Source organism: Protopterus annectens, chromosome 3.part1 (assembly GCF_019279795.1).
Source record: "Protopterus annectens isolate FY-2018-M chromosome 3.part1, PAN1.0, whole genome shotgun sequence".
Lineage (NCBI taxonomy): Eukaryota > Metazoa > Chordata > Ceratodontiformes > Protopteridae > Protopterus > Protopterus annectens.
Window position 1 is genome coordinate 725,328,383 of NC_056732.1, and position 27,802 is coordinate 725,356,184.

The 27,802-nt window shown below is 45.5% G+C and overlaps 1 protein-coding gene across 1 annotated transcript in view; it reads left to right on the forward strand.

Annotated features, from left to right (window-relative positions):
- LOC122798273 (Y+L amino acid transporter 2-like) overlaps window positions 1-27,802 on the forward strand; it is a 1,371,252-nt gene that overhangs the window by 537,633 nt on the left and 805,817 nt on the right. The window contains exon 4 of the mRNA XM_044067080.1: window positions 3,125-3,269. Coding sequence (XP_043923015.1) covers window positions 3,125-3,269 — 145 coding nt within the window. The remainder of the gene's footprint in view (window positions 1-3,124; window positions 3,270-27,802) is intronic.

A 27,802-nucleotide genomic window follows, 5' to 3' on the forward strand; every position in this document is an offset into this window, starting at 1 on the left:
AAAGGCCTTCCTGTCTCCAAAGTAACCTTATCTAGATGGCTTTCTTCCACCATCTCCGAAATCTATCAGCTCAGGGGAAAACAGCTGTGCTGAAAACCAAAAGCGCATTCAACCAGAAGCTTAGCCACTTCCACAGCTTTTCAGGCTAGACTTCCATTAGACACTATTTGTGCAGCAGCCACTTGGGCCACTCCTCATACCTTTGTTTCTCATACCTTTGTTTCTCATTACAAATTGGATTTGGCCTCCAGGGATAGAGCCAGTTTTGGCTCTACAGTTCTCAAGAGTCTGTTCCATTGAACCACCCAGGATAGAGGTGCTAGGGACGCGGTCCCATCAAGCAAGAATGAAGGCGAGATTGACAACTTAACATTGAGAAGTTATGTACCTACCATAACGTTCCATGTTAGTTGTCTTCTCTCGCCTTCTTTCTTCGACCCCTCCTGCCCCCTTGGCTGGACAGTCCTTTTTTTCTCCCTATCTGGAAGATTGCTTCTTAAGACCAGCTAGTTCTGGCCTTTTTTATACCCATCCTTTAGGCTTTTTGCCTTTCTTTCCTTCTAGGAAGGTTTTTGTGCTAGGTGTTGTTGCCTATAGGTACCAAACGAGATCTCGGTACTTACCGCCTTGCATCATGGGATATGAGGCTGCCTCGAGCTGGTAAAAGTGACTCTCGAGCTTAGCAAAGTGCCGAGTCGGAGCCGAGGATCGGCTCCGAACCCATCAAGCAAGAAAGAAGGTGAGAGAAGACAACTAACATGGAACGTTATGGTAGGTACATAACTTCTCATTTTATGTGAATAAGTTTCTACCTATTTTGTAAACCTGCTCTGATTGTCTAGTGATAAGAAAATATCTGATTTGATTGATGATTCATAGCATAAAATAGGGGATTGTGAAGGAAGAACTGTAAAACTGGAAAAATTCTTAGTGTTTCCTTAATATTTTCTGAATTTTGGAATCCATCTTATTTCAAGATGGATCATTAATGCCTGGGTCTGTCTTTCGTTTTTTTTTTTTTTTTAATTGCCAACATAGAAGTTCCAACGTGGAAGATTGGAACTTGTGCCTAATAAAGGAAGACACAGATAAAGGTCTGCCTATTTTTAGTAAGCAAAATACTGCAAAGATATTCTGTTTTAATTCATTAATGGCTGTAGTTTTATAGATAACAAAATGTTTTGCCTAGAAGCTTTTACAGTATAAAAGAATTTTGTGTTTGAGGAGACAAAAGATTGATTAGTCTCCCATGTACGTGTGTTCTTTACAATGAAGATTATTCTACTCTGCAAAACTGTACGGCATGAAGTTGTTTATAATCATAACACCCTCCAGGTGGCAGTCCACATCCTAGAGGAACAGGAATGCCCTATTGTGCACACTGAGTCACAAAATGAAACCCAGTTTTCTGAAAGTGGGGCATCTTGGAAGACAGCCTAATATTTGCAGTTGAGGAGGATGTACCCTGTACCAAGTTTTTTTTTTTTTCTTTGGGTAGAGGAGAGTAGACAGACATGTACTGGGATAACTGTTTTTTGCCAAAACTACCACCATTTGTTGACAAAGTTCATGCAGGAAGGCCAAGCTCTGTTGTGGTCCTAGGGTGCATTTTTAACCTGTTCTTCAGAGATAATTCTGTTCCATCACTGTGGCTACATAACTGCCCCACTTGAAGCTACAACTGCCCAAGAAGTAGTGTTACCCTTCTACTCTGTCTACAAGATCTCTTTTTTAACGGTCCTCTATGTATGCTGTGAAATTCTCCTTTTCTCCTCCAGTTGAAGGTTGTGCGTCAGGGCCGGCAACTCTGCACATAAAAATCTACTGCCAATCATTAGCGGATTGGAGTTCCACTGTGGCGACCCCTAACCGGGAAAAGCCGAAAGACACAACAACAACTTTGATCTGTACATTTGCCTGACCTTTGTCCAGCATCTTTGTGATTTAGGTGTCATTTACTCTACCACTAATTTACATACCTCTGCTTTTCATTATATAGTGTAAGGAACAGTTTGAAGAGTTATTTTACTGCAACCTTCATGATTTATAATTTTATGACCTTTTTGTGAATGCGTCTTGTTTTAATATAGCATGCTTTATCATCATAAAACCTAGAAATCCTAGAAGTATGTCTACCCCTTAATTTCAGTACAAGGAAGCTGTGTGCAGACTAATGGCAGCTTAAATGTCCCAAGATCAGGAGTTTAAACATTTCAGAAAAGCTACATGAGGAGACTGAAAAGGATGAGCTTAAGAGCTCTCCCACAGTTAATTTCCCTGTTGAGCTGGTATTATGAGTGTTCTTATGCCTGTTAACCTCTTTTGAACAATCCTTTTAAAGATTATTTCCTTCCATTTAGTTTGTGTCTGTTACATCTTTAAGGTGGTTTTCCAAAGTAAATTTGTTTCTGTATATTAATCTTCCAAAGTAAATTTATTTCTCGACATTAGTGTTTGAGGCTGTATCTGTTGGATTCCATACCTGTGTACATGGCAAAAAGATAAGGGAATTAAGGAAAGAAAATATATGATGTAATAATTTTTGAATGGCTATTCAGTATTAATAATGTCTCCTAGTTGGACCTAGACAAAGGCCTGGGGATTGTGGTAGTTAGATATCCATTAATCTAAACACAGTGAGCACCCATCAGTATCAGTATGTGGCATGATGGGGAGGTGGCTTGGGGTATAATTCCTGGGAGCCTGAGTATGCTGCTTAGTGCAGATCATACAATGGATCTTCTGAATGGTACAGATCAGTGGACAGATGGTCTGTGTAACAGTGAATAACTTCACTTAAAAAGGTGCTAGGGATTTGGGAGAGTACTCACATGATGCTGCTACTTTATTGGCAGTGTTGCATGATGCATTGACAAGTCCCGTTTTAAAGACAAATATTTATGCAACTGTCTCTTAAAATGGGATACTGTTACAGTATACCTTCTTAACATACAGGTTTACATTAGTCATGTACTAGAAATTCCATTAAACAGAAAATGTAACTTCAGTCACAGTATCACATTTGTGTAAGATAATTTCTTATTTTAGTGGAATATTTCACAGCAACCATTATCTGTTTTGAAATACGAGTGCTAATTCAGCTTTTTTTTCCTGTGTTTTAAAGGTTATACAACAAATTTTGAAAACTCATTTGATGACTCTAACCTGAATGCGGGTGATCTAGCTTTGGCATTGTACTCTGCCTTATATTCATATTCAGGCTGGGACACACTTAATTTTGTTACAGAAGAACTTAAAAATCCTGAAAGGTATGCAGCTATAAAGTTTGCTGTAACTTTCTTCTTTGGATCATTTATTTATTTATTTTTGAAACTTTTTAAATTGTTCCTATATTTAAATTTTGTTAAGTTCTGTTTTGTTTGTCTGTGAGTAAAAGCAGCAGGGGCCATAAACTAAATGATTTTCCCCAGTGTGGCATACAGGTTAAGAAAGCAGATGAAGAAAGTTCAGTCCTATTGAAAGAGTAGAGCAGTAATGGATTTGTATGCAATGTTTGATATTCTATCATACATGTTTACTGTATGAAACATTGTAGTTTGACAGTATACATTACATAATATTAAAGTACATTTTGAATGTGTCATAGTGGCAGTCACTGTTTGAATGGCTCATGACCTGACAAAAAAATCAGTGTGAAGTACTGTTTTACTGAAAAGAAATAGCAGTGAGAGCAATCAAAGATTTACATCTTCTACTGAGGGCAAGCCTTCCCTTCCACCCATCATTGAGGTATGGGGTTGCATATCCACACTCCTGCTAATAAATATAACCAAGTCCTAGGTTAACTGAGCTCTGGGCACAGAAACAAATCTTGGTTGTAACCCCACAGTCAACATAACAGTTAGAAAACTGATGGTTTTGGTTTGTAGGTTGCATGAATAGATATCACCTCTGTCTCATTTTAGTTGAGTATCAGATGGCAGTACATCATTCAGTTAAGGCTGGTATACAGTCGTAGTAGCACTGCCTTGGAAAGCATATATTCCTGAGGAAAGGAGGGGTGTAATTATCACCTATGTAGCAGTGGTACATCAAACCCCTCCTTAGAATGGTGTCACAAAGAGACAGCGTATCCACTGTGGACATCAAAAGACACATGACTGATGAGATACTTCCTAGATGAATCCATCCTGGGATGTCTGTCAGTCACTTAACTCTAAAGGGTAATAGGCATTCCAATCCAAGGCTTTGGAACACACAACATAGTAGGTCTAAAATAACTATTTGGTCTACAGTGTATAATGCAGCCAAGAACTGAAAATACTACTGCTGAATAATATTAATTCCTTGCCACTAAGAGGTCAATGACCTCTGTAATGAGAGCCATCTCTGTACTATCTTTTCCTGAAGCCAGATTGAAATGGATCATGAGTTTACACCCACCTGAGCAAAATAACCCCTTCTTTATATTGTAGGTTGTAGATTGGGCAGCAGTTATTCAGTTCTGAAGAAGGTTTAAGGATGGGTGGTGGTAAATGTCTTTTCGTTACAATTTTTTGAAAAGATAGGACAGAGCTAATAGTCTGGAGGAGAGTTGAGGCAAGCAGAGCCAGACAACCTAAAGCTAACCTGATTGAAGTGGGGATCAGCATAGAGATAGCTGACTCCATAATGAAAATCAATCCATGAATTTTAAGTAGTCTATATATTGAATCTCATATCAGACAATGTCTAGAAGAGAGTCCCAGCATACCCTATTATTACTGTATTTTTCTTTCTGATTAAATCAGTCGTAGAAACAAAGAAGTTTAATGTCTTTCTAACATTTAGGTTGAGCATACCTTCCATGTAAGTAAGACAGGTCAGACTGTGGTAAGACAGCACTGTGTCCACAGCTCATAAGAGCTATGCTAGTCAATTGGATATTGTAGAAATCTCTTTGTAAAAGAACATTGTCTTATGGGACATTTCTGCTTGAAGTGCATACTGCTCACCAAAATCAACCTACATGACGAAGTGAAGTTCATTGTCATACCATGGCTGTCATAAACCCAAGATTGGACATGCATGAGTTAGGATTAGAATATTCAGGACACCTGCTGTGACCTTGTAGCTGAAACTGCCTATCCCATGTCATCATATATAGTACTGTAGTTACCAATGAATTGATAGGCTGGTGGGATCAATGTTTTGCCACTTAACATTTTTCAAATTCTTATATTAATTTAGCTCAAGATCTGGAGATTTAGGAATCTCAAGAAGACTGCAGTCTTAGTAATGTGTTGATTAGAGTTGTCCCAGTGTGAAAACTGAAAAGTTGTTAAAGCCAGCAAAATATACCAATTTGGGTAGAATTCAGTTACTGCTTAATAACTGCATTGTCTGGATGCCTGCAAAGAAGGAATTTGGAGAAAGTGAAACTGAGAATAGAAACTCTGGCAGTGAAGAACCTTGCAGTTCTTCAGCAAAAAATAAAGGAAGTTAGTCTGCTAGTAATTTTAGAGGAAAAATGCATGAATTCCACTCAAAGGAGTTTATTCAGTCCACCTGTGTCTTGCTTATTTTAAAGTCGAATTACAAACATCTGGAAAAATAGAAGAAACTTTAAGCATCTATTCAGATGAATTGATGAAGCTGCAGAAATTGCAGGACAAAATTAAGGGAAAGACTGGCCAGATGTGATGCATCTCAAGAATTGTTCCAAAAAAAATAGAAGAAACCACGCAAAAAACATGGGATTGCTTACTGTACCAGAGAAACTGGAAGCAATATGCTGCATTAATTTTATGAATGTGCAGGCAAGCTACTGTGATTTGTATTTCACAGCAGATTTATTAATTGAGAGAGCACATCATATGTATGCTCCAAATCTGACTATGAAAATGCAGCGGAGACCTACATTTGCAAATAATTAAGACCACAGAAAGAGCTGCTCGTGACAAAACGGTAGCTGAAAAAGTAAAAAATTGGGGAGAGCAGAATGATTGTGGAAAACAGTTATTAGCTGTTCACCAGGCAGAAGAGAAGGAAGTTTATCAAGTTGCTCTGTCCAGTGTCTTTGGAATATTTTTTTCTGAAAGATCGAAGACAGTTTGGATGCAGTTTAGACTAAAGAGGAAGCTTAATGAACAAAGAGTGAGCCTACAAACTGAGAGTATCAATATTTTGACAGTAACAAAGCCCACAGAGACTTATTGCTGATGAAACTTTTTCCATTGTTCCAAATGAAAATGGTTGAGCAACAGAAAAAAAAAAAAAGAAGCTGATTAGAAGAATCAGAAGTACACTGGGCTTAAATCAGAGACCAGTGTTGGGAGGATAAAATGATTTTTGTTGTTTATTTTACAGTTTGGTAACTGGGTAGGTGAGCTGATCCTGAGACCCTTTTCAGTCACAACCTGGTTACAAAACGTACAGAATAAGGAAGCATGCAGCAATTATTTCTACAAAATTGCAAAAGATTTACAGGAATCCCTTACGTTTGTAAGAGGGTTAATGAGTTGTTCACATTAGAGCATATTTAAAGTATTTACATACAGTTGTAGACAGGCAGGTCATGTAGTGTTTGTACTTTTGGCTAAAAATTAAATTGGTAACATTGAATCTGATGTTAATCTTCATTCATTCATTACTGATGGGTTATCGATTCCATCCTCGGAACTGAGCCGGCCAAATATCAAGCTCGCGTCGGCCAAAAACTCCCGAGCCAAGGTCTACCCAGAATGCTCTGCTCCCTGTTAACTCAGATCTCATTTGCCGCGTTGCTGTACAGCTATGTCAAGCCACTCTGTTCAGCTAAGTATCTAATTTTTTTAAAGTTTTATATATCGTTTATACTTTAAAGTTTTTCAAACAGTTTCTGGTATTATTCTCCTACCCTATCGTATCCTTCAGGCTCTCTCTCTCTTTAGTCTATTTCTCTTTATTATTCTTTTCTTACCTTTGAGGTAATTCTTCATTACCATCGTTGGTAATCTTTTTTCCTTCTCTTTTCTTACCCTTTTGGGTAGACTTTCCTCTTCTTTTTGGTACTGTTTTTCTTCTCCACATCATTATGTCGGATAAGAAAAGTAGTGTTGGTTTTAAGCAGTGTAAGGATTATGGCTGGAAGTTGCCGCTTTCCAATGGCCATGACTTGTGTCTATTGTTTGAATGTCTCCCACCTTACTGTGGATCCCCCATGTGGGATTTGTAGAAATTTTTCGACCCGGACTCTTAACAAGAGAAAGAACAAATTAATCTTGAAAGGTCTTCTCAGATCTCCTTTCTGTGAGGCTATTTCTGTGTCGGAGGGCTCACCCCCTCCTGCTAAACCCCGTAAGAGGCGTTCTTTCTCTTCCTCATCGAGGTCGCTCACTTAATCTCCCTCTGGAGATCATAGGGAGTCTACTCATAAGAAGGTGAAAATGACTACTACTTCAGTGCTGCCACCTGTGACCCTGTCAGCTCCAGACTCTGCACTGCCCCAGCTGATTCTTGCTCCAGCCATGTCCTCCTTATCGACACCGGCACTGGAGTTTCCAGTGCAGGCAGTTACGGCTCCAACAGTCCTGTCGCAGCCCTTACCAGCACCGTCCATGCAGGTACAGTCCCCTTCAGCACCGTTGGTATAATCCCCTTTGACCCCGAGTATGATGTTACTCTCCTCCACGGTGCAGACACTTTCAGCACCAACATTTTCTTCGATGCAGTACTTTTCAGCACTGTCATTGTTACCAGTGCAGAGACTTTCCTCGATGGCACCATACCCATTGGTGCAGACACTTGCTTTTACGGTGCAGACACTTTCAACTTCTATGGTGTAGACATCCTCTGTTTCAGGCTCTGCACCTCTCGAATTAGCAAGGACCAAGTAATATCCTTCCTTGGATCCATTTGTTGGTAGCCAATATAGTCCTTTTCTAGAAAGGCCAGAATTGCCCTCCAATTTCTCTGAGGTTGACCAGGAGCCTCTCTAAGTGAGATGTGCTGCGGCTTGTTGACCAGTTGCTTGTGGCCAGAGGTCTCTCTCAACCATTGAAATCCACGTTCCCTTCTTCAGGTGAACGTACATCTCCTCAAACTCCCAACGTACACTTCTCCTTCGACTTTCACCCAAGTATCGTAGCCCATTACTCAAACAGCAGCTTTCCCTTCCTCCGGCTCCAATAATGGATCTCACTTTGGAACCGGAGTCGTCCTTGTGGCCTTCTGTGCACTGGGCATCAGGCTCTTCTCAGGCCATGGGGGAGGGCATTCTTGGTTCCATGCCTATTTTTTTCTATGGCACCCTCCAGGAATTCTCTCTCTCTCACACTTCACAGTCTTCTTGAGACTCCTGGTCTGGGGGTTGGCTCGTCGTGGTGGGGTGTGATCCCGGTTCTGAGGTTGTCGTGCTGAGTTCCTGGCTCCCATCTCTCCTTGGGTGGGCCTTGGAGAGGATGCTTGCCTCCCCTGGCAAACCCCAGATGTCAGAGTCCTCTCCCCCCTCTCTGCCGCATCTCTAACAAGCCATAACCGCAGGGCACAAGGGCCTCAGGTCTCTCCTACTCAGGAGAGACCCCGTCTTTGCAGTCTTCCGCAGAAGCTCCCACTGAGGAAGGTACCCAGCAAGGTGTCGTGCAAGAGGAAGCACATGGACTCCACTGAGGAGTCGTTGACTGAAGATACAGACTTTGATGACGGGGAAGGGTCCCCACGGCCACCCTCTGATGAGATGTCCTTTGGTGACATTCTCAAGATCCTTAGAGGGGTAACGAAGTCCTCTAATCCTTCCTCTGAGGAATCCGTATTCCTACAGGCCTACCTCCTGGGTTACCCCGCCGGCCGATGAGCTCGTCCAACTCATCGTCCAGCTCTCATGGAAAGCTCCTGACACCCTGGAAGCGGTACCACGGAGGCCTGATAAAATCGCCCCACAGCTTAGCATCCCCATTGGTCACAAGGTCTTCCAGTAGATGCCATGGTGGCGGCGGCTGCAACCAAGACGGATTTGCCAGAAGAGAGCCAAACTGTCCATTCACCCAACAAGGAGTCCTGGGCGATAGACTAGGGAAGCGTGTGTTTGCTTTATCAACCTTCGCCGTAAGGTCTTTGAACTATTTGGCACACTTTACCAGGCTGCAGAGGGATATTATCAACCAACTCTCTGAAACCTTGGCAGGAGCTGTTTCTGACTAGGTCCGTGACAACGTGGCTTCTCAGATTGTCACCCTAGAGTCCATTTCCAACTCTTCCATGCGTTTTATTTCTCACGAAATGGAAGGAGCGGCTAGAGCGGCAGACACGTGTATAGACACCAGACAACATGCCTGGATGCGACTTTCTGGACACCTTTAAGGCTTCCTTCATGAACACCCCCATCAAGGCCGCTTTTTTGTTTGGTCCTAAAGTGAAAGATACGCTGGCAAGGTGCGAACAAGATAACAAGACCCGATCTGCCATTGGTGTGAGACACTCCCACTCCTCTGCTCTTCTACTCCAGAAATCAGAAGATCAGGAAGATGTGACACAAGAAAGCACAGGGCTCTTTCCGTGAAGCACGTGCTGAGTTCTTTCCTAGAGGTAGAAGGTGAAACTCCATTGGAAGACTCCCCTTTCGGGGCAGAGGAGGTCCGCGAAACTGGGGTTCCAAAGATTCTTTCTCTGGCCAACCCTATCCGCGCTCCTGAAGCGTTGCCCAACCGCTCACCTCTGGAAGTGGTCAGAGGTAGTTTTTCCTTGTACCCTGCTGCCTGGCGAAATAGAACCACTGACTCTAGGGTACAATGGATAATATCCAGAGGCTATCGTATCTCCTTCCACCTTTGTTCATTCTCATCCAGGGTATTACCCGATATTTCACCTAGTCAAAGGGAAGCAGCAGCACATGAAATCCAAAAGCTGCTACTAAAAAAGTCATCCAGACGGTCGCCCCAGACCAGATAGGATCCGGTTTTTACTCAAGGTTCTTTTTAGTGACAAAAAAGACAGGAGACTGGAGACCAATTCTGGATCTCAGCACACTGAACAAATTTGTAAAACCGAGAAATTCTGGATGGTCATAGTTCAGTCTATCCTTCCTCTACTGGAAAAAGACAATTGGATGTGCTCTGTAGATCTTCAAGATATGTATTACCACATAAAAATGGACAGATGCTTAAGAAGATACCGCATAGGAGCCAGTCACTACCAATTTCGAGCTCTGCCCTTCAGTCTCTCTACAGCCCCCAGAGTGTTCACCAAATGCATGACCGTGGTTATTGCTCACTTGCGGCTTCAAGGGTTCCAGGCGTTTCCAAATCTAGACGACTGGCTCCTCGCCACTCCCGCCAAGCGTCTACTGGAAGAAGCCCTGCGCTACACTCTCCTAACAGCACACTGCCTGGGAATCACTACAAACTGGGAGAAGTCCAACACAGCCCCAGCTCAGTCTTTGGAATTCATAGGGGTGCTGTTGGACACGAGATATTGCACAGCATCTCTTCCGGACCACAGGCTTCAAAGAATAAGGCGCTGCTCTGTCACCACAAATCTCCTGCTTGATCTATACTCTAACGATTGGGGTCAGTGGCAGCCTCGATCACCATTGTTCCTCTAGCCAGATTCCACATGAGGCTCCTTCAATGATTAGTTCTCACTCAATGGTACCCTCTACAACGTCCTTTGTCTTTTCAGATGAGTGTAACTCAGAGATGCAAGCAAGATTTACTCTGGTGGATGTCTCGAAATCTCCAACAATGGGCTTGCCCCTTCAGCCCTCATCAACCGAAAACCACGGTGACCACAGATTCCTCCCTGATGGGGTGGGGGGGCCATGTCAGGGAAACTCGGTCCAAGGCACCTGGTCAGAGACAGAGGCCCTTTTGCATGTCAATGTCCTGGAACTGAGGGAGGTGCTTCATTCTATCCTTCCATCAGGGACTATTTCAATCCAATCAGGCAACATGCCAGTGGTCTGGTGCATCAACAAGCAAGGGGGCACCAGATCTTACCCGTTATGCTGAGAGGCCTTGAGAATATGGTAATGAGCGATAGCTTCCAACCGCTTTCTAATTGCAACACACATTCCTGGGAGCTCCAACATGGTAGCGGACAAATTGAGCAGGTGCATTCTACAACCTCACGAGTGGTCCCTTAACCCTGTGATAGTGGCAAGAATCTTCAACCACAGGTGTCAGCCTTGCTGCAACCTATTTGGCTCCCCAACCAACTACAAGTGCAGCAGCTATTTTGCCCTGATCCCCCTGTGGGGACAGTCACCGTGAGATGCTCTAATCCATGCTTGGCCCTCAGGTCCACTTTATGCTTATCCTCCTCTTCCCCTCATCTTCCAGTCTCTGACGAAAGCACGACAGTTGAAAAGCAAAGTGATCCTCATTGTTCCATATTGGCCTTGACAAATCTGGTTCCCCTTCCTCTGGTCTCACCTGCTAGATCAACCGTGGATCCTCAATCCATCCCCAATGTTGATCTCTCATCCGCAGGGTCTGACTCGCCCCAATCTAACAACCCTGTGACAGCTTGGTTTCTCCACTTCCATTGATTGCCAGGCAGGAAAACCTGTTGTGCCCTGTGCACAATATTCCACCAGACTAATCTATCTCAATAAATGGAAAAGATTTTCTTGGTGGGCAGCGAATAAACAATTAAGACCCATTGTCAGCCCCAGTCTCGGTGGTTTTGGATTACTTATCAAATCTTTTACACTCTGGGGTGTCTGCCTCTACTATTCGTGTGCATTTAGCTGCCATTTCAAATTTCCACATTGGTTTTTAGGACTCTTCGCTTATGTCACATAGACTCTGTGAAACTTTCTTGAAGGGGGTTCTCTATTTAAAACATCCCTTTAGACAACCGGTACAAGCTTGGGATTTGGCTTTGGTTCTGCAAGCCCTAACAGTGCCCCCCTTTGAACCAGCATCTTCATGTGATGTAAAATCTCTCTCTTGGAAAACTTTGTGATTGCAATCACATCGGCCAGTCGCTTGTCAAAACTTCAAGCCTTATGCATCAAACCTCCCTATCTTATCTTCCATAAGGATAGGTTATCACTGAGAACTAATTCTTCCTTTTTACCAAAAGTGATGTCAGAGTGGTCTATCAACCAATTTGTTGACCTTCCAGTATTCTTTCCTAACCACTCTAACAAGGGAGGGTATTGCCGGATATTCATAGCAGGATGTTCATAGGCAAATACGATTTTATCTGGACAGAACAAAATCTGCCTGTAAATCAGACCAACTATTCCTGGCTTTTTCTGGACCAAGACTAGATCATCGTGTCTCAAAAGTTACATTGATTTCATGGTTGAGAAATTGTATTACCTTTATCTACAACAAAAACAGTTACCTTGCCTCAGAGTGAAAGCACATTCTACAAGGGCTATGGCAACTTCAGCAGCTTTCCATGCTAAGGCTTCCCTCAATGATATTTGCTCAGCTATGAATTGGGCCAAACCTCATACCTTTATTCTTTATTACAAATTGAATTTGGCCTCTAGAGGTAGAGCTTCTTTTGGCTCCATGGTGCTCAGGAATGTCCTTCTATGAGGGCCACCCAGAGATACAAGTAGCTGAGGACTCTGTCCCATCAGTAAGGAATGAACGAAGATTAACAACATCAGATAAAGAAGTTATGTCTTACCATAACGTTCCATCTGTGTATTTTTTGCTCCTCAACTTAGAGTTGAGGGGTGCTGGATTAGGAGAATGTCACTGGGCCCTGTATTAGCCAGGTGTGGCTCTGTTCTAAATACAGAGCTGTTCTTTCACTGTCCTTTTCTCTTTGCCTGTCATCTTTTATCAATCTCTGATGAGGAAGCAGTATCTGACTGCAGTTGACTCTTCTACTTACCTCTCCTTCCTGAGGTAGTTGATCCCAGCAGTTTGATTAATTTATTCTCCAATAAATTCCAGCCCCTTCTTACTTTTATTATATATTGTATATTGAACATCCCATACCTGAAGACATTCCTTTTTGTAAAAACTTCTTTCTCTGGTGTCTCTGGTTTAATTCTTAGAATACTTTTTTGCTATTTTATTACTATTTACATGGTTGTTTTTATTCTCCTGAAAGACTTCCAAAATCCTAGTTTATCTCTGACTCCACCTTGCCCATTGATTTTTAACTCTCTTCTTGAGTTATGTTTATGACCTTTAATAGTATAAGTCTAAAGTAGCTGTTCTAATCAGGTAACCCTAAACCACCTTTTTCTCTTGGGCGAATCAGCTTATTCCACTCAACTCTTGCCCTTCCAAATACATTCCTTTAACTCTTTATTATCATTCACAATTTCTACTTGTTTTATTTAACATTTGTGTAACCTGTACACAAGATTAGAGAAAAAAAATATTTTCACTGTTTGTGTCTTACTGTCATTATCCATATTCAACAGCTTCCATTTTTTTTTAATTTTATTTTTTGTTTAGTTTCTTCCCACATATCTGTAGCTGCCATAACAGAATAATTTTTAATCCATATATAAAAATACATGTTAAGTTGTCTATCTCACCTTCGTTTCTTGCTTGTTGGGATCGGAGCCAATCCTCAGCTTCGACTCGGCCATCTTCTATAGCTCGAGAGCTGTTTACTGGCTTGAGGCTACCCCTTATCCCATGATGCCTAGCGCTAGCTACCCAGATCTCGTTTGCCGCTTCAACTGCAAGGTTCGTTGTTACTGGCTCAGGCTCGTATAAATTTTATTGAACTACTTTTTCTGTCAGATTAGGGTTTTTTTCTGGAAGTTTATTGTTTAAAATAATAGTCGCTAACTAGTTTGTTGTAGTTTAGTGTATTTTTGTAGTTTTCCCTTAGAAGTCGTTTAAAGTAGAGAGTCCCCCCCCCCTTTATCCCTCTTGTAGGTAGCGTTTTAGTTTAAGCTTTTCTTCTTTCTGATTGTTAGGTAGCCGTTTAAGTTAGAGGTTTCCTAGTTTAAAAAAAAATAATAAATCTTTAACTGTAGTATATTGTGTGTTTTTGTTTTTTGTGGTTAGTGTCTGGTATTAGTTTTTGCTGTTCGGCCTTTTGGTCAAAACAATTCAGTGTAGTATCTTTCTAGTTGTGGATATGTCTAAAGAATCCAAGGTGTCTGGATTCAAGAAGTGTGACTCATGCTGTCAGAAAATGTCTCTGACAGATGGGCACACTTCTTGCATCTATTGCTTAGGCGCAGTGCACCTGCAGGACTCTTGCTCTGTATGCCATGCATTTAGCCCAGGAGTTCTGCAGGAGCGCAAAAATAAGCTTATTTTGAGGGGTCTTCTTAAGCCCCGGGATTCACCGGCCAAGGCTCAGCATGTGAAATCTCCTAAACTGACCAAATCGTCGGCTCCCAGCTCGGAGCCGGCATTGGCCCAAGCCTTACCTACTACTTCGGTCCCGGCTGGAACCAAGGAGACTGCCTCCCCGTTGGCTCCACCAGTACCTTCGAAGCCGTCATGGATCCACAAGAGGCCGAGGTCCTCTTCTCTAGAGTCTATACATTCGGCTCCTCGGTCTCCCCTGTTGCAGAGTGACTGCAGTCACACATCCTCTCACTCTTCTCGGTCCTCTAGGCTCTCTGATCACGACATGGAGAGCGTGGTCAGTAGGTTGTTGAAGTCCCAGGCACTGGCCAAAATGTTGTCCAGCCCTCCTCAACAGGTGTCTGCTCCGTCTGCTTCTATCGATGTTCCTTCTCTGACTCCATTGAGCTCAGAGCTGGAGTTTGTTGGGGTTCGAATTGTGGAACCATCGGCACTAATAACGATTTCTCCTTTGGTTCTGTCGTCGGCTCCGATCCCCTCGATGGTGCTGTCCATTGAGGGATCTGGGTGCCGAGGCTCCCTCGTCGCCTCTGAGGGAGCGAGTGGCATTGGACCCTTGTCCAACTCCGTTCTCCCTCTCTTTGTGTCGGCACAGGTGAGCTCGGCTCCTACATCGGCCTCGGAGCAGTCTCCCTTGGTGCGGAGGAGGATTCCAGTTTCCTCTGAACCAGAGCCTTCTCTGCATCGTGGCAGGGACGCCTTTGATGTCATGAGGAGTGTACTGGCCTCTGAGTCAGCTCCACTTTCGACCCCACTGGCTCCGTCCCCTGTAGTGCCTGCATCAACCTCTGCCCCTCCTCCAGACCCCAAGCATGGGGAACCGGTGCTCCAGAGCACCCCATTGGGTGTTTCCTCTTCTTCCGAGGCCTCCCCTGATCATTCAAAGGAGCCCCCTGGAAGAGGAAGTGCAAGAGGAAGCACATTGACTCCTCAGAGTCTGTCACTTCGGATATGGATTTGGATGAATCGGAAGGGTCCCCAAGATTCCCCTCTTAAGAGGTTTCCTTTTCGGACATCCTAGAAATGCTTAAGCAGAGGGGGAACTGGAATGCCCTAGCCCCTACCGAAGACGAATCTGTATTCCTGGATGCGTTCGGTTCCCGACCTTCCACCTCCTGGGTTTCTCCACCTTTCGATCCACTAAAGTCAGTGGTGGCTCGAAGGGCTTGGTCAGCCCTGGATACAGAGGAACCAACCCCGAGGAGACCTGGCAAGTTTATCACTGCACCCCCTGATAAACAGTTCCTTACTAAGGATGTTCCCATAGATGCCATGGTGGTAGCAGCAGCCACTAAAAAGGAGTTAGCGGAAACTTCTTCCTCTGTTCATCCTCCTAACAAGGAGTCTAGGACCATGGATAGATACGGGAAGTAAATGTTTGCTTCAGCGACCTTTTCCATGAGGTCACTGAATTACTTATGCCATTTTACCAGGCTTCAGAGGGATCTCCTGAAAGAGCTTGGAGATTCCTTCCAGGATCCATCAGCTGAAGGGGCTCAGGCTAAAGTGGCTTCTCAGCTGGCGACCCTTAATTCTGTAGTCAACTCCTCCATGAGGCTCATTTCCTATGCAGCCGATGGTGCGAGTAAAGCTGCAGATACAGGCGTGTGGCCCTCCGGAGACGCGCATGGATGCAGCTGTGTAATTTTGCGGAACCCTTTAGAGCATCGTTCATCAACACTCCCTTTGACGGTTCCTTTCTTTTTGGACCACAGGTGAAAGACACTCTTAACTAGGTGTGAACAGGAAAGCAAGACTCTCTCTGCCGTGGGAGTCCGTTTTTCCACTCCTTCCAGACCATATCCCAAGGGTCAGAAGAGTGGTAAAATGTGGATCTGAAGTAGGAGATTCATTTGTCTGCAACCTGTGGGTTATGGATCCGATATCGGATCCGAACCGGCATGGTTTACCAGCTATGGATCCAAGCTCTCAGCTCCTCCCCTCACCCATAATGCCCTGCTCTACCCTCATGACCTCAGATCTCGTTTGCCGCGCTGGTGACCAGATTGTGTTCCATAAGCTCTTCAGCCAAGTGTAGTTTTTTAGTCCTTAAAGTGCTAATTTTTGAAGTTTTGTGTGAAAGTTGTGTGGAAGTGTAGGTTTCCCTATCTCTTAATTATACTTTTAGTATTTTAAAATTTAATTTTACTTTTCCCTCCCCTCGCTGGTAGCGTAGTGTGTGTTTGGGCCTGTTGAGTGGTTTTGTTACTTTACTTTAACTCTAGTTTTAGTAACTTTTTTGCTTTTGGGATGTCTGAACAACCCAAAGCTGTGTTCTCCAAGTGCTCCGAGTGTGGCCATAAGCTTTCCCCGGCTGATGGCTACACTCGGTGTGTTAGATGCCTTGGGGTTGAACACCTCACTTCTGGATGTTCCATTTGTGCAGGGTTCAACCCCAGGGCATTGAAGGAGCGGAGGTCCAAGCTTGTCTTGGGTCTTTTGCCACCGGACTCGGCTCCGGCCTCCGCTCCTTCGGGGGTAACCGTTTCTATGGTTGTCTCCTCTCCGGCTCCCCCTCCTCCTCCTGGGACTCAACCTCTCTGTAGTGGTTCGGAGTAGAGGGAAGCTAGAAAGAAGGACCGGAGGGAGAAGCACCATAAGCGGGGGGCCGAGACCTCTGTTTCGGCCCCGCCAGCCAAGCGGGCTTCTCCTCCGGCCTCCTTGTCTGCTGGCTCTCCCCCTCCTCAGCTCCGGTCTCCAGTGTGTTTTTCACCGGGACCTGAGGAGGAGGAGACCCGATCTCCGTCGAGGCTATCGAGGAGGCACTCAAGGCCTACCTCGGTAGCCTCGTCGAGATCAACTTATAGCCTGTCAGACGCTGATCTGGACCGGATGATGAGAAGGTTCATCCAGGCCCAGATGCAGATGGGAGTGCTCTTGCCTCCCCCCCCCCTCTGGGGGGAGCTTGACCCCTTTTTTTCAAGCCAATTGCTCCTTCTCCGACCCGCTACCCGGGTTCGGAGCAGTTGGAGCGGAGCAGCTTCGGAGCCGGGGGTGGGTCGGCGCCAATAGTACTTGGTACTTCGGATCCGACCCTGCCCTCGAGTGCTTCGGATCCGACCTCTCGGAGTCTGGATCTGAGCTTCGGGTCCGGGGGGATCAGTGCTCCTTCTGCGCCGTCTGGTTCGGAGCGCACTGTCCCTTCGGATCAGAGTGCTTCGGCACCGGCTCCATTCCACTCCTCGGATCCGAGGGGGAGCCGATTGTCGGATCCTTTGGTCGAGGTCGGCTCCCCTTCGGCTTTTGATGTAGTGGAGAGGGCGCTGTTGAGGGTCTCCGGACCCCCGGCACTTGCTTCGGCTCCGTCCCGCGCTCCCTCTGCACTGGGTCAGGCTTCCACCATCCGGCCCTTGGGACAGCCCGCTCCTGTGCCCCAAGCTGTTCCCCTGGAACAGGTTACTGTTTGCGAGGAGTCCTCTGACAGCCCCCCGGAGGATGTTCCCCGCAAACATACGTGCAAAAGGAGGCACATTGACTCCCCCGAGTCTCTCACAGAAGACACGGATTTGGAGGAAGGGGAAGGCTCCCCACGGTCACCCCCGAGGATGTCTCATTTGGAGACATCATGGAAATGCTCCGCATAAGGGGGGGGTGGTCTGCCCCCAAGTCTTCCTCGGATGAGTCAGTGTTCTTGGAGGCATTTGAAGCGGGCCCATCTACCTCTTGGGTGTCCCCTCTTGCCGACCCCCTGGTGGACCTCATTACCACCAGGGCGTGGAAGGAACCGGACACCGTGGAGCCAATCCCTAAAAGGCCCGACCGTATTCTCAGTCCCCTGGCTGACCGTGCCCATTGGAGTAAGGGGCCTCCGGTAGATGCCATGTTGACGACGGCGGCCACCAAGAGGAACTTGCCCAGGAGAGTCCCTCAGTCCATCCCCCGAGCAAGGAGTCTCGGATGATGGACCGCTTGGGGAAGCGGATGTTTAGTTCAGCGACCTTCTCTGTGAGGGCGCTGAACTACCTGGCACACGTGATTAGGATGCAGTGCGATCTTATTAAAGAATACGCTGCATCCCCCCCAGAGTCCATGTCGGAGGAGGACAAAGTGCTGCACTCCACCCGCATGGCCACTCTTAGGTCCGTCACCAATACCTCTATGCGGCTACTGTCCCATGCTACGGAAGGTGCCGCTAGAGCCGCAGGGGCAGGCCTAGTTACTAGACGTCAGGCCTGGCTCCGTCATTGCGATTTCTCAGAGCCCTTCAAGGCATCATTCGCGAACTCCCCCTTCGATGGTTCTGCCCTCTTTGGCAAAACTGTTCGCGACATTTTGACCCAGAGCGAGAAGGACGGGAAGACGCTGTCTGCCGTCGGAATCCGCTTCTCTGCACCCCAGAGGCCCTATTCTAGGAACCAAAAGGGACAGAAGAAGATGTGGTTCCGGAAGTCGCAGCAATCTCAGCCTGCTCCGGACAACCAGTCCTTCCGTGGCAGAAGAGGACAGGGAGGACGCCGCCCTAGGGGCAGAGGGGCTCCCAGGAACTTCGGGTACAGAGAACCCTTCTCTGAATGGCCCGCGCAGCAGCCCTGAGGGGTTGCCCGGCTGCTCCACTCTGGAGGCAGTCGGGGGACGTTTTTCGGAGCACCTAGCGGCATGGGAGTCCATAACATCAGACCGCTGGGTCCTCCAGATCATATCCAGAGGATACCGTATACCCTTTCTTCACTTGCCAAAATTGAAGTCCCTCCCCGACGTTCCACCCGGTCAGTGGGAGGCCGCTTTGGCAGAAATTGGCCATCTGCTAAAGAAAAGAGCCATCCAGCCCGTCCCCCCAGACCAGATCAGATCAGGGTTCTACTCCAGGTTCTTTTTAGTGCCAAAAAAGACGGGGGATCTAAGACCAATTTTAGACCTTTCACTCTTGAACCTGGCAGTTCCCAAGGAGAAGTTCCGAATGGTCACGTTGCAGTCTATTCTCCCCCTTCTGGGAGAAAATCATTGGATGTGCTCTATAGACCTCAAGGATGCGTACTACCACATTCTAATGGACAGGCGCTCCAGGAGGTTTCTCCACTTCCGGCTGGGAGCCAGTCACTACCAATTCCGGGTCCTTCCCTTTGGTCTCACCACAGCCCCCAGGGTGTTCACCAAAGTATTAGCAGTGGTAGCGGCCCACCTGAGGCTTCAGGGGGTACAGGTCTTTCCCTACCTGGACGACTGGCTTCTCACCGCCCCAACAAGGCATCTACTACTATTGGCGCGAGACTCCTTTCTCCATCTTGCTCCCCGTCTGGGCATCACAATAAACACAAAAAAATCCAACCTAGCACCCACGCAGCTCATAGATTTTATAGGTGCCAGGTTAGACACAAGGAGATTAAAAGCCTTCCTCACTGCGGACAGAGTTCAAAATCTGCAATTCCAGGTGCAGGCCATTCTCCAATCAAGCTCAGTTCCGGAGTTGGTGCTGAGGCCGCTAGGGTCGATGGCTGCAGCAATAGCGCTTCTTGCTCTCGCCAGGTTCAATATGCATCCTTCAATGGACACTCCTAGTTCAGTGGTCGATCTTGCTCTTCCTATGCATCATCCCATTGCGATCAGCAAGGCTTGCAAGCGGTCCCTCCTGTGGTGGCTACACTCTCCAGATCTCCACGGAGGCCGCCCATTTTGTGCTTCTCCCCTCTCGCCACGGTGACCACGGACGCCTCCCGCCTCGGGTGGGGGCATTTGCAGGCCGGACCGTCCAAGGCACGTGGGACGATTCAGAGACCTCACTGCATATCAACGTTCTAGAGATGAGAGCGGTGCTCTTAGCGTTGCTAGCACTTCAGGCCTTTCTTCCCTTGGGAACAATTGCGATTCAATCGGACAACATGTCAGTTGTTTGGTACATCAACAAGCAAGGAGGAACCAGGTCTTACCCGCTTTGTCGAGAAGCCATGAGAGTGTGGGAATGGGCAATCTCCACCAACCGCTTTCTCATAGCAACGCATATTCCGGGTCGGTCCAACATCCTGGCGGACAAACTCAGTCGCACCATTCTCACCCCTTACGAGTGGTCTCTCAATACTCAGGTAGCGGAACGCATTTTCGCACGGTGGGGAACTCCTTGTTGCGATCTTTTTGCCTCTCCCTCAAACACCAAGTGCGACAGTTTTTTCGCTCTGATACCTCCTCCCGGTGGTTCCCAAGAGACGCTCTGGTGCATGCTTGGCCACCCGGTCTTCTTTATGCTTATCCCCCCTTGCCTCTGATGCTCCAAGTTCTTCAGAAAGCCTCTCAGTTGGGGTGCAGAATGATTCTCATTGCTCCATTTTGGCCTCGACAGATCTGGTTCCCCTTCCTAAGGTCTCACTCAGTGAATCCTCCTTGGATTCTAGATCCCATTCCGGATCTGATATCTCACCCATCCCACTTATCTCCTCCGAACCTGGACAACCTGAAGCTGACCGCTTGGCTGCTCCAGTTCCACTCTTGATCAGGACTCCCGGTATTTCGTCCCCTGTTAAGGCCATCCTGGTGGCAGCTCATAAGCCATCCACTAGGAAAGTCTACCGCAGCAAGTGGAAACGGTTCTCTTTGTGGGTGGAGCGGCAAGGCCTAAACCCCTTCACAGTTCCTCTTCCTAGTTCCTCTTCCTTTGGTGCTTGATTTTTTAACCACTCTTTTTAATGATGGTGCCAGCAGTTCCACGGTCAAAGTACAACTTGCGGCAATTTCTCATTATCACATTGGTCATCACTCCAATCCACTGATGTCTGCCAAGTTATGTAAGATTTTCCTTAAAGGTACTTTTCTTCTCAGGCCCCCTGTAAAGCAAGCGATTCCTCCTTGGGACCTTTCCTTAGTTCTCCAGGCCTTGACCGCCCCCCCCCTTCGAACCGGCGGCTACGGTAGATCTGAAATTCTTATCTTTCAAGACCGCCTTCTTAGTAGCCATTACTTCGCGCAAGAGAGTCTCAGAGCTTCAAGCATTATCAGCTAAACCTCCTTACTTGGTCTTTCATCCGGACCGTGTTTACCTCAGGACCAACCCGTCCTTTCTTCCTAAGGTAGCTTCTGAAGCAAACATTAATCAATCCATTAACCTCCCTGTTTTCTTTCCTAAATATGAAAACAAAGGTGAATACAAGCTTCACTCCTTAGATGTTCACAGGCAACTTAGATTTTATCTAAACAGGACGGCTGCTCATAGGCAATCCGACCAGTTGTTCATTTCCTTTGCTAAATTTAATTTGGGCAAACCAATTTCTAAAGTCTCATTATCTCGCTGGATTTCACAATGTATCTTATTGGCTTATCAAGCTTCGGGAAGGCCCGCTGGATTTCACAATGTATCTTATTGGCTTATCAAGCTTCGGGAAGGCCCGCACCGGAGGGTGTACATGCCCATTCAACCCGGTCAGTCTCTACCTCGGCAGCCTTTAAGGCTAGGATTCCTCTAGATGATATTTGTGCAGCAGCCACGTGGGCTTCATCTCATACTTTTATTTCCCACTACAAGTTGGATCTTGCATCTAGGGGTAGAGCATCCTTTGGCTCCGCGGTGCTCCGGAATATCCTTCCATGATGGCCGCCCAAGATTCAGGTAGCTGGGGACTCTGTCCCACAGGTTGCAGACAAATGAATCTCCTACTTCAGATTTAGAAGTTATGTACTCACCATAACGTTCCATCTGAGTAGGTGTATTCATTTGTCTGCAACCATCCCGCCCTCCTATCCCCCTGGCCTTTCAGTTTCCTGCATATGATGTGTTTTACCCTTTTCAGGGTGTTCTTGCTGTTGGCAAACTCGATCTGAGGTCATGAGGGTAAAGCAGGGCATTATGGGTGAGGAGAGGAGCTGAGAGCTTGGATCCATAGCTGGTAAACCATGCCGGTTCGGATCCGATATCGGATCCATAACCCACAGGTTGCAGACAAATGAATACACCTACTCAGATGGAACGTTATGGTGAGTACATAACTTCTAATTTTGGAAATCCCAGGGAGCCTCACCTGACACACGTAGTGATTTTTCTTCCAGGGGCAGAGGAGGAAATGAGAACAGATGCCTCTCTCGGGGCCGAGGGGGTCCACAGAACCAGGGCATCAGAGAATCCTTCTCTGATAAGCCCTTCCAGCATCCCTGAAGGGTTGCCCGGCTGCCTGCCTCTGGAGGCAGTCAGGGGAAGACTTTCACTGTACCCAAAAGCCTGACGAAACCTAACGCGAGACAAATGGGTACACTCAATCATATCCGGAGGTTACATAATTCTCTTCTTTCAACCTCCCTTACCGTCAAGCAAATCCTTTCCAGATGTTCCACCCAATCTGAGGGCCCAAGCAGTCATAGAAGTTTCAAGACTGCTAGAAAAAAGAATCATCCAGTAAAGTCCCGACAGACCAACACGGATCCAGAACTTACTCAAGGTTCTTTTTGGTACCAAAAAAGACAGGGGACTGGAGACCAATATTTGATCTCAGCAGACTAAACAAGTCTGTTCAAAGAACAAGGTTTTGGATGGTCACGCTACAGTCCATTCTACCCTTTTTGGGTCAGGACAATTGGATGTGCTCAATAGATCTTCAGGATGCGTACTATCACATCAAAATGGACAGGCACTCCAGAACGTTCCTTCTCTTCTGGCTGGGAGCCAGTCATCACCAGTTCAGAGCTCTGCCCTTTGGTCTCACTACAGCCCCCAGGGTGTTCACCAAATGCATGGCAGTAGTCACGGCTCACCTGAGGCATCGATGATTCCAGGTGTTTCCATATCTAGACGACTGGCTCCTTACTACTACTACCAGGCATCAACTCCTTCAAGCCAGGGACTATACTATTACAATTTGTGCCCAGCTAGGCATTACTATAAATTTCGAAAAATCTGCCTTGTTGCCCTGTCAATCTATTACCTATATAGGAGCAGATTTAGATGCAAGAAGTATGTCCGCAAGGCTACCGCCAGACCGGGTGGCCACAGTTCAGCAGCAAGTTCGTATCCTCATGCAATGCAAGAGGGTACAAGTCCTTCAAACTCTGGGTTCTATGGCAGCGGCAATTTTTCTGATACCTCTGGCCCATTTTCTCATGAGAATTCTTCAGTGGCTTCTTTTCACATAGTGGTCCTTTCAACAGCTCCCCATGTCTCACATGATCATGATTACAGAAACATGCAAAAGGCACCTTTCCTGGTGGATGGTCTTCCCACTAGTGTCTCTGGGCAGACTATTCATCCAGCCCCCTCCGGTTGCCACAGTGACCATGGATGCCTCACTGATGGGGGGGGGGGGCATTATCAGGGCAGGACAGTCCAAGGCACTTGGCAGCCTCACAAGTACCATCTGCACATAAATGTCTTGGAGATGAGAGCCATGCTCCTAGCATTACATGCCCTTCAGGACTCTCTCCTTTCGGAACCATTGCAATTCAAACGGACAACATGTCAGTAGTGTGGTACTTCAGCAAGCAGAGCGGAATCAGGTCCTACCCCCTATGTTGAGAAGCACTCAGACTCTGGCAGTGGGCGATTTCCTCCCAACGATTTCTGATTGCGGTGCACATCCTTGGGAAGTCCAGCGTCATAGTGGACAGGCTCAGCAGAGCTATTCTCATGCCTCACGAGTGGTCTCTGAATCAGGTAGTTGTGGATCTGATCTTCCGCAAATGGGGACAGCCTTGCTGCGATCTGTTTTCCACCCCCTTCAACAGCAAATGCAGCAGCTACTTCTCCCTTTTACCGCTTCCCGGTCACCCTCCCAGAGACGCTCTAGTCCACGATTGGCCTCAGGGACTTCTTTATGCCTTCCCGCCATTCCCTCTTATACCCAAACTCATACAGAAAGCTATTCTGTTGTGTTGCAAAGTGATCCTCATTGCCCCCTACTGGCCTCGACAGATATGGTTTCCATTCCTGCACCGTTACCTCCTCGAGCAGCCCTGGACTCTGGATCCTATTCCAGACCTGCTGATTCATCAATCAGGAGAGCTGCATCAATCCCTCCAAACACTCCAGCTCACAGCTTGGTTGATCCAATTCCAACCCCAGGCAGACTTCCCAGCATTTCCCCAGCCGTGCATGAGATTGTCTCCTCTCACAAATCCGCTACTAGGAAGACTTATGCTAGCAAATGGAAATGTTTCTCTTGTTGGGCAGAGGCTAGGAACATAGATCCCTTTTCAGCCCCAGTTCACGAAATCTTGGAGTTTTGCCACAGTCGGGGTTCAACTAGCGGCCATCTCTAACTTTCATGTTGGGCTTTCTAATCTAAACATTATGTCTCATAAGCTGTGTAAAAGCCTTTCTCAGAGGGGCTACTCTCATTAGGCCCCCAGTGAGAGATCCCCCTCCTCTTTGGGACCTTAATTTGGTACTAACTTCCTTGATTATGCCCCCTTTTGAACTGGCAGCATCCTGCTCCATTAAGTTTCTATCTTGGAAAACTCTCTTTCTGGTAGCTGTTACCTCAGCCAGACATGTCTCGGAACTTCAGGCACTAAGCATTTGTCCTCCGTACTTAGTTTTTCATAAGGACAGGGTTCCTCTGAGAACGAATCCCTCCTTTCTTCCGAAAGTCTGCTCAGAAAATAATCTAAACCAATCTATAGAACTCCCTGTGTTTTTCCCTAACCACACCAACAAGGCAGAATACAAATTACAGCTTTTGGATGCTCATAGACAATTGCGTTTTTACCTGCATAGAATGAAGGATATAAGAAAGTCGGATCAACTTTTCCTTCCCTATGCTAGGGGCAAACAGGGTCTTCTAGTTTCCAAAGTGACTCTGTCCAGGTGGTTGTCTCGCATTATTACCTTCATCTATCAACTAAGAAACAAAGAGTTGTCTATTAAACCGAAAGGTTATTCTGCTAGGGCTTTGGCCACCTCTGTAGCCTTCCAGTCTAGGTTGCCCATGGACTCTTATCTGTGCCGCTGCCACGTGGGCAAATCCTCATACCTTTATTTCTCATTACAAGTTAGACATGGTCTCCAGGAGTAGAGCTAACTTTGGTTCCACTGTTCTGAAGAGTCTGTTCCAGTGAGCCGCCCAGGATTGTAGGTGCTAGGGACGCTGTCCCAACAAGCAAGAAACGAAGGCGAGATAGACAACTTAACATAAAGAAGTTATGTACCTACCATAACGTTCCATGTTAATTGTCTTTATCTCGCCTTCTTTCTTGCGTCCCCTCCTCCATCCCCCTGTCCTATTGGACTGAGAGGAGTTCAGGTTTCACTGGCTGAGTGTTCTCTGGTTTGTTTCCTCTACTGACTTAGAGATTATGACATGTAGGTTTAACCTTCTGCTTGGAGGGGTTTCATTCTATAGCTATGGCTGGGATTAGCTATTTCAAACGAGATCTGGGTAGCTAGCGCTAGGCATCATGGGATAAGGGGTAGCCTTGATCCAGTAAACAGCTCTCGAGCTGTAGAAGATGGCCGAGTCGGAGCCGAGGATCGGCTCCGATCCCAACAAGCAAGAAAGAAGGCGAAATGAAGACAACTAACATGGAACATTATGGTTGGTACATAACTTCTTTTTCTTTCTCATCCTGGTCCTATAGCCATGGGTATTGCAGAATCAGTTCATGCATGGGTACATTGTTTACTGCTACAGCTTTTGTTTTATCTTAACTTATTATATCCCAAAATTAGTTGAAATTGTCTCTTGTTCCACATCACCAGATTTGACTGTTCTGAATTTATCAAGTACGGAATAAAATCACCTATAAATAAAGGCATTTTTCTTGATAGCCATCCATGAAAAATTTGTGTGTATCCTGTATTTGCTTTGCCAGTGGCCATAAATGTAATGCAAATAAAGTGGGAAAGGAGGAAATGCCTGCCTGTTCCACTATTCAAACACAGCTTGTCAGAGAGGAACCCTCTCACCTTAATTATTGCATCCAACCATTCATATATTCTCCTTATTAGTAATAGCCTTTTAGGGAATGCAAATGCTCCCATTTCCCTACTTGTAAAATCCTAGCTGATTCTGACAAATGCTTTCTCTGAATCAAGATAAAAAGTCAGTGTTTCCTTGCATTCTGTTTCCCTCTAGATCATCCTTCTGTTGATGTTATCTAATGTTTACACCTCCCTGCCACAAAACCACATTGTCATGTCTGGCAATGTTGGTTAACATTTGCAATTCTGTTAGCTAGTACAGACTTAATCACTCTAAACTTGTGGTTTAAAATTTAAATGAGTGTGCATGAAGCCAGATCTGAAAGCTTTTTACTCTCTCTACCAAGTGTTTGCTAGACGTTTTTTTCTGTGGACTTTGTTACTGTTATAAGATTGAGAAGCAAGGTGTTGTTCAACTTGCTCTCTGTTGGTTAAATGTATTTGTTCCTTAGCCTGTTTTGCATCCAAAAATGTCTGATTCTCCATGAAAAATATTCTTAAGACAGTTTGATATTCAGTTTGGATCTTACTCTTTGCCTCTAAACACCTGTGTTTGCAGGGATAAACTTGCTTTTCTTCTTGTTGTATAGTGACTAATAATTTTCTCCACTCTCTGTGGAGTTTTTAATGCATTTCACTCGTGCCACAGTTTTGGCAGGAGTAGGTCTTTCTGCTGGCATGATTATATCTTTACTAATTTAGATCTTGGCGACTTTCTCATGGCCAGAGTTACGCATATTATTTCCTTTCAATTAACAAATCATGCTGCTGAATACCATTCCAGTTGTTTATTTGTACTTACATAAAATTAATGCAATATATTCTTTTCCGTTTCTCCGGTGTAGCAAAAAAATCAAGTTTTCTGTGTGCTTATTATTATTATTATTACTATTATTTTTGAAGCTACTCTTTTTGAGAAGCCCCGTGTTTGGCCAGTCTTCTCCTTGGTTTCATTTTTGACATCTGCAGGTTTTTAGCTGCTTAAAATTTTTATATTTTTCTGGCCTTTTTTTATTCAACTTTATTTTTCTAATGTCACACTTATTTGAAACGTATCTAAGTGCATTTTATTTATTTATTTATTTGCTAAATTAATGGAAGATTTATTTTTGCTATTTTCTGAGTTTTAAGAGGTCTTGGCTACTGTCACTTAGAGAAAAATTTTTTTGAAGATAGTGAATAAAATCCAGCTAATTAGTGGGAGGAGCTGAGAAATAGCATTCCTTATTTAACTTATTTAATCACATCTTTAGCTGTAGTGCTGCGTGACTTGCTGTTCTCTGCCTAAATGTTGCCGATTTCTGTCAGCATTTGATTTTGAATTGGAGTTATTCATTTAATGTTTGGTTACTTCCATTTTTTATCTTTACTCTTGTATTGTGTTTTGTTTTGGTTAGTTACCCACCCCTAATGTAAATTTGACTTTTGAAACTCATCCCAGTCTCATCTCACCAGCTAATTTTACTGAGCACCAAGAGATCAACTGAGAAGGGCCTCCCCCAAACACCTAGTCTCTTAAACTTGAATCTTCCTACCTTCCCGCTTACTAAAAAAATAATTGTGCTTTAGCAGTTTTTACTGTATTTCTGCTTCTTATTATGAAGGTGTTTGGTCTGCAGTCTTATTGAGAAGTAGCATATACACCATTCTGTGTTGGGAATTGCTGCTTGAAGACTTACTGTCTGTTATTCTGAAACTTTCTTTGTTCTGGTTTAAGCACTTCGGCTCCAAACCAGTTAGTTTACATTAA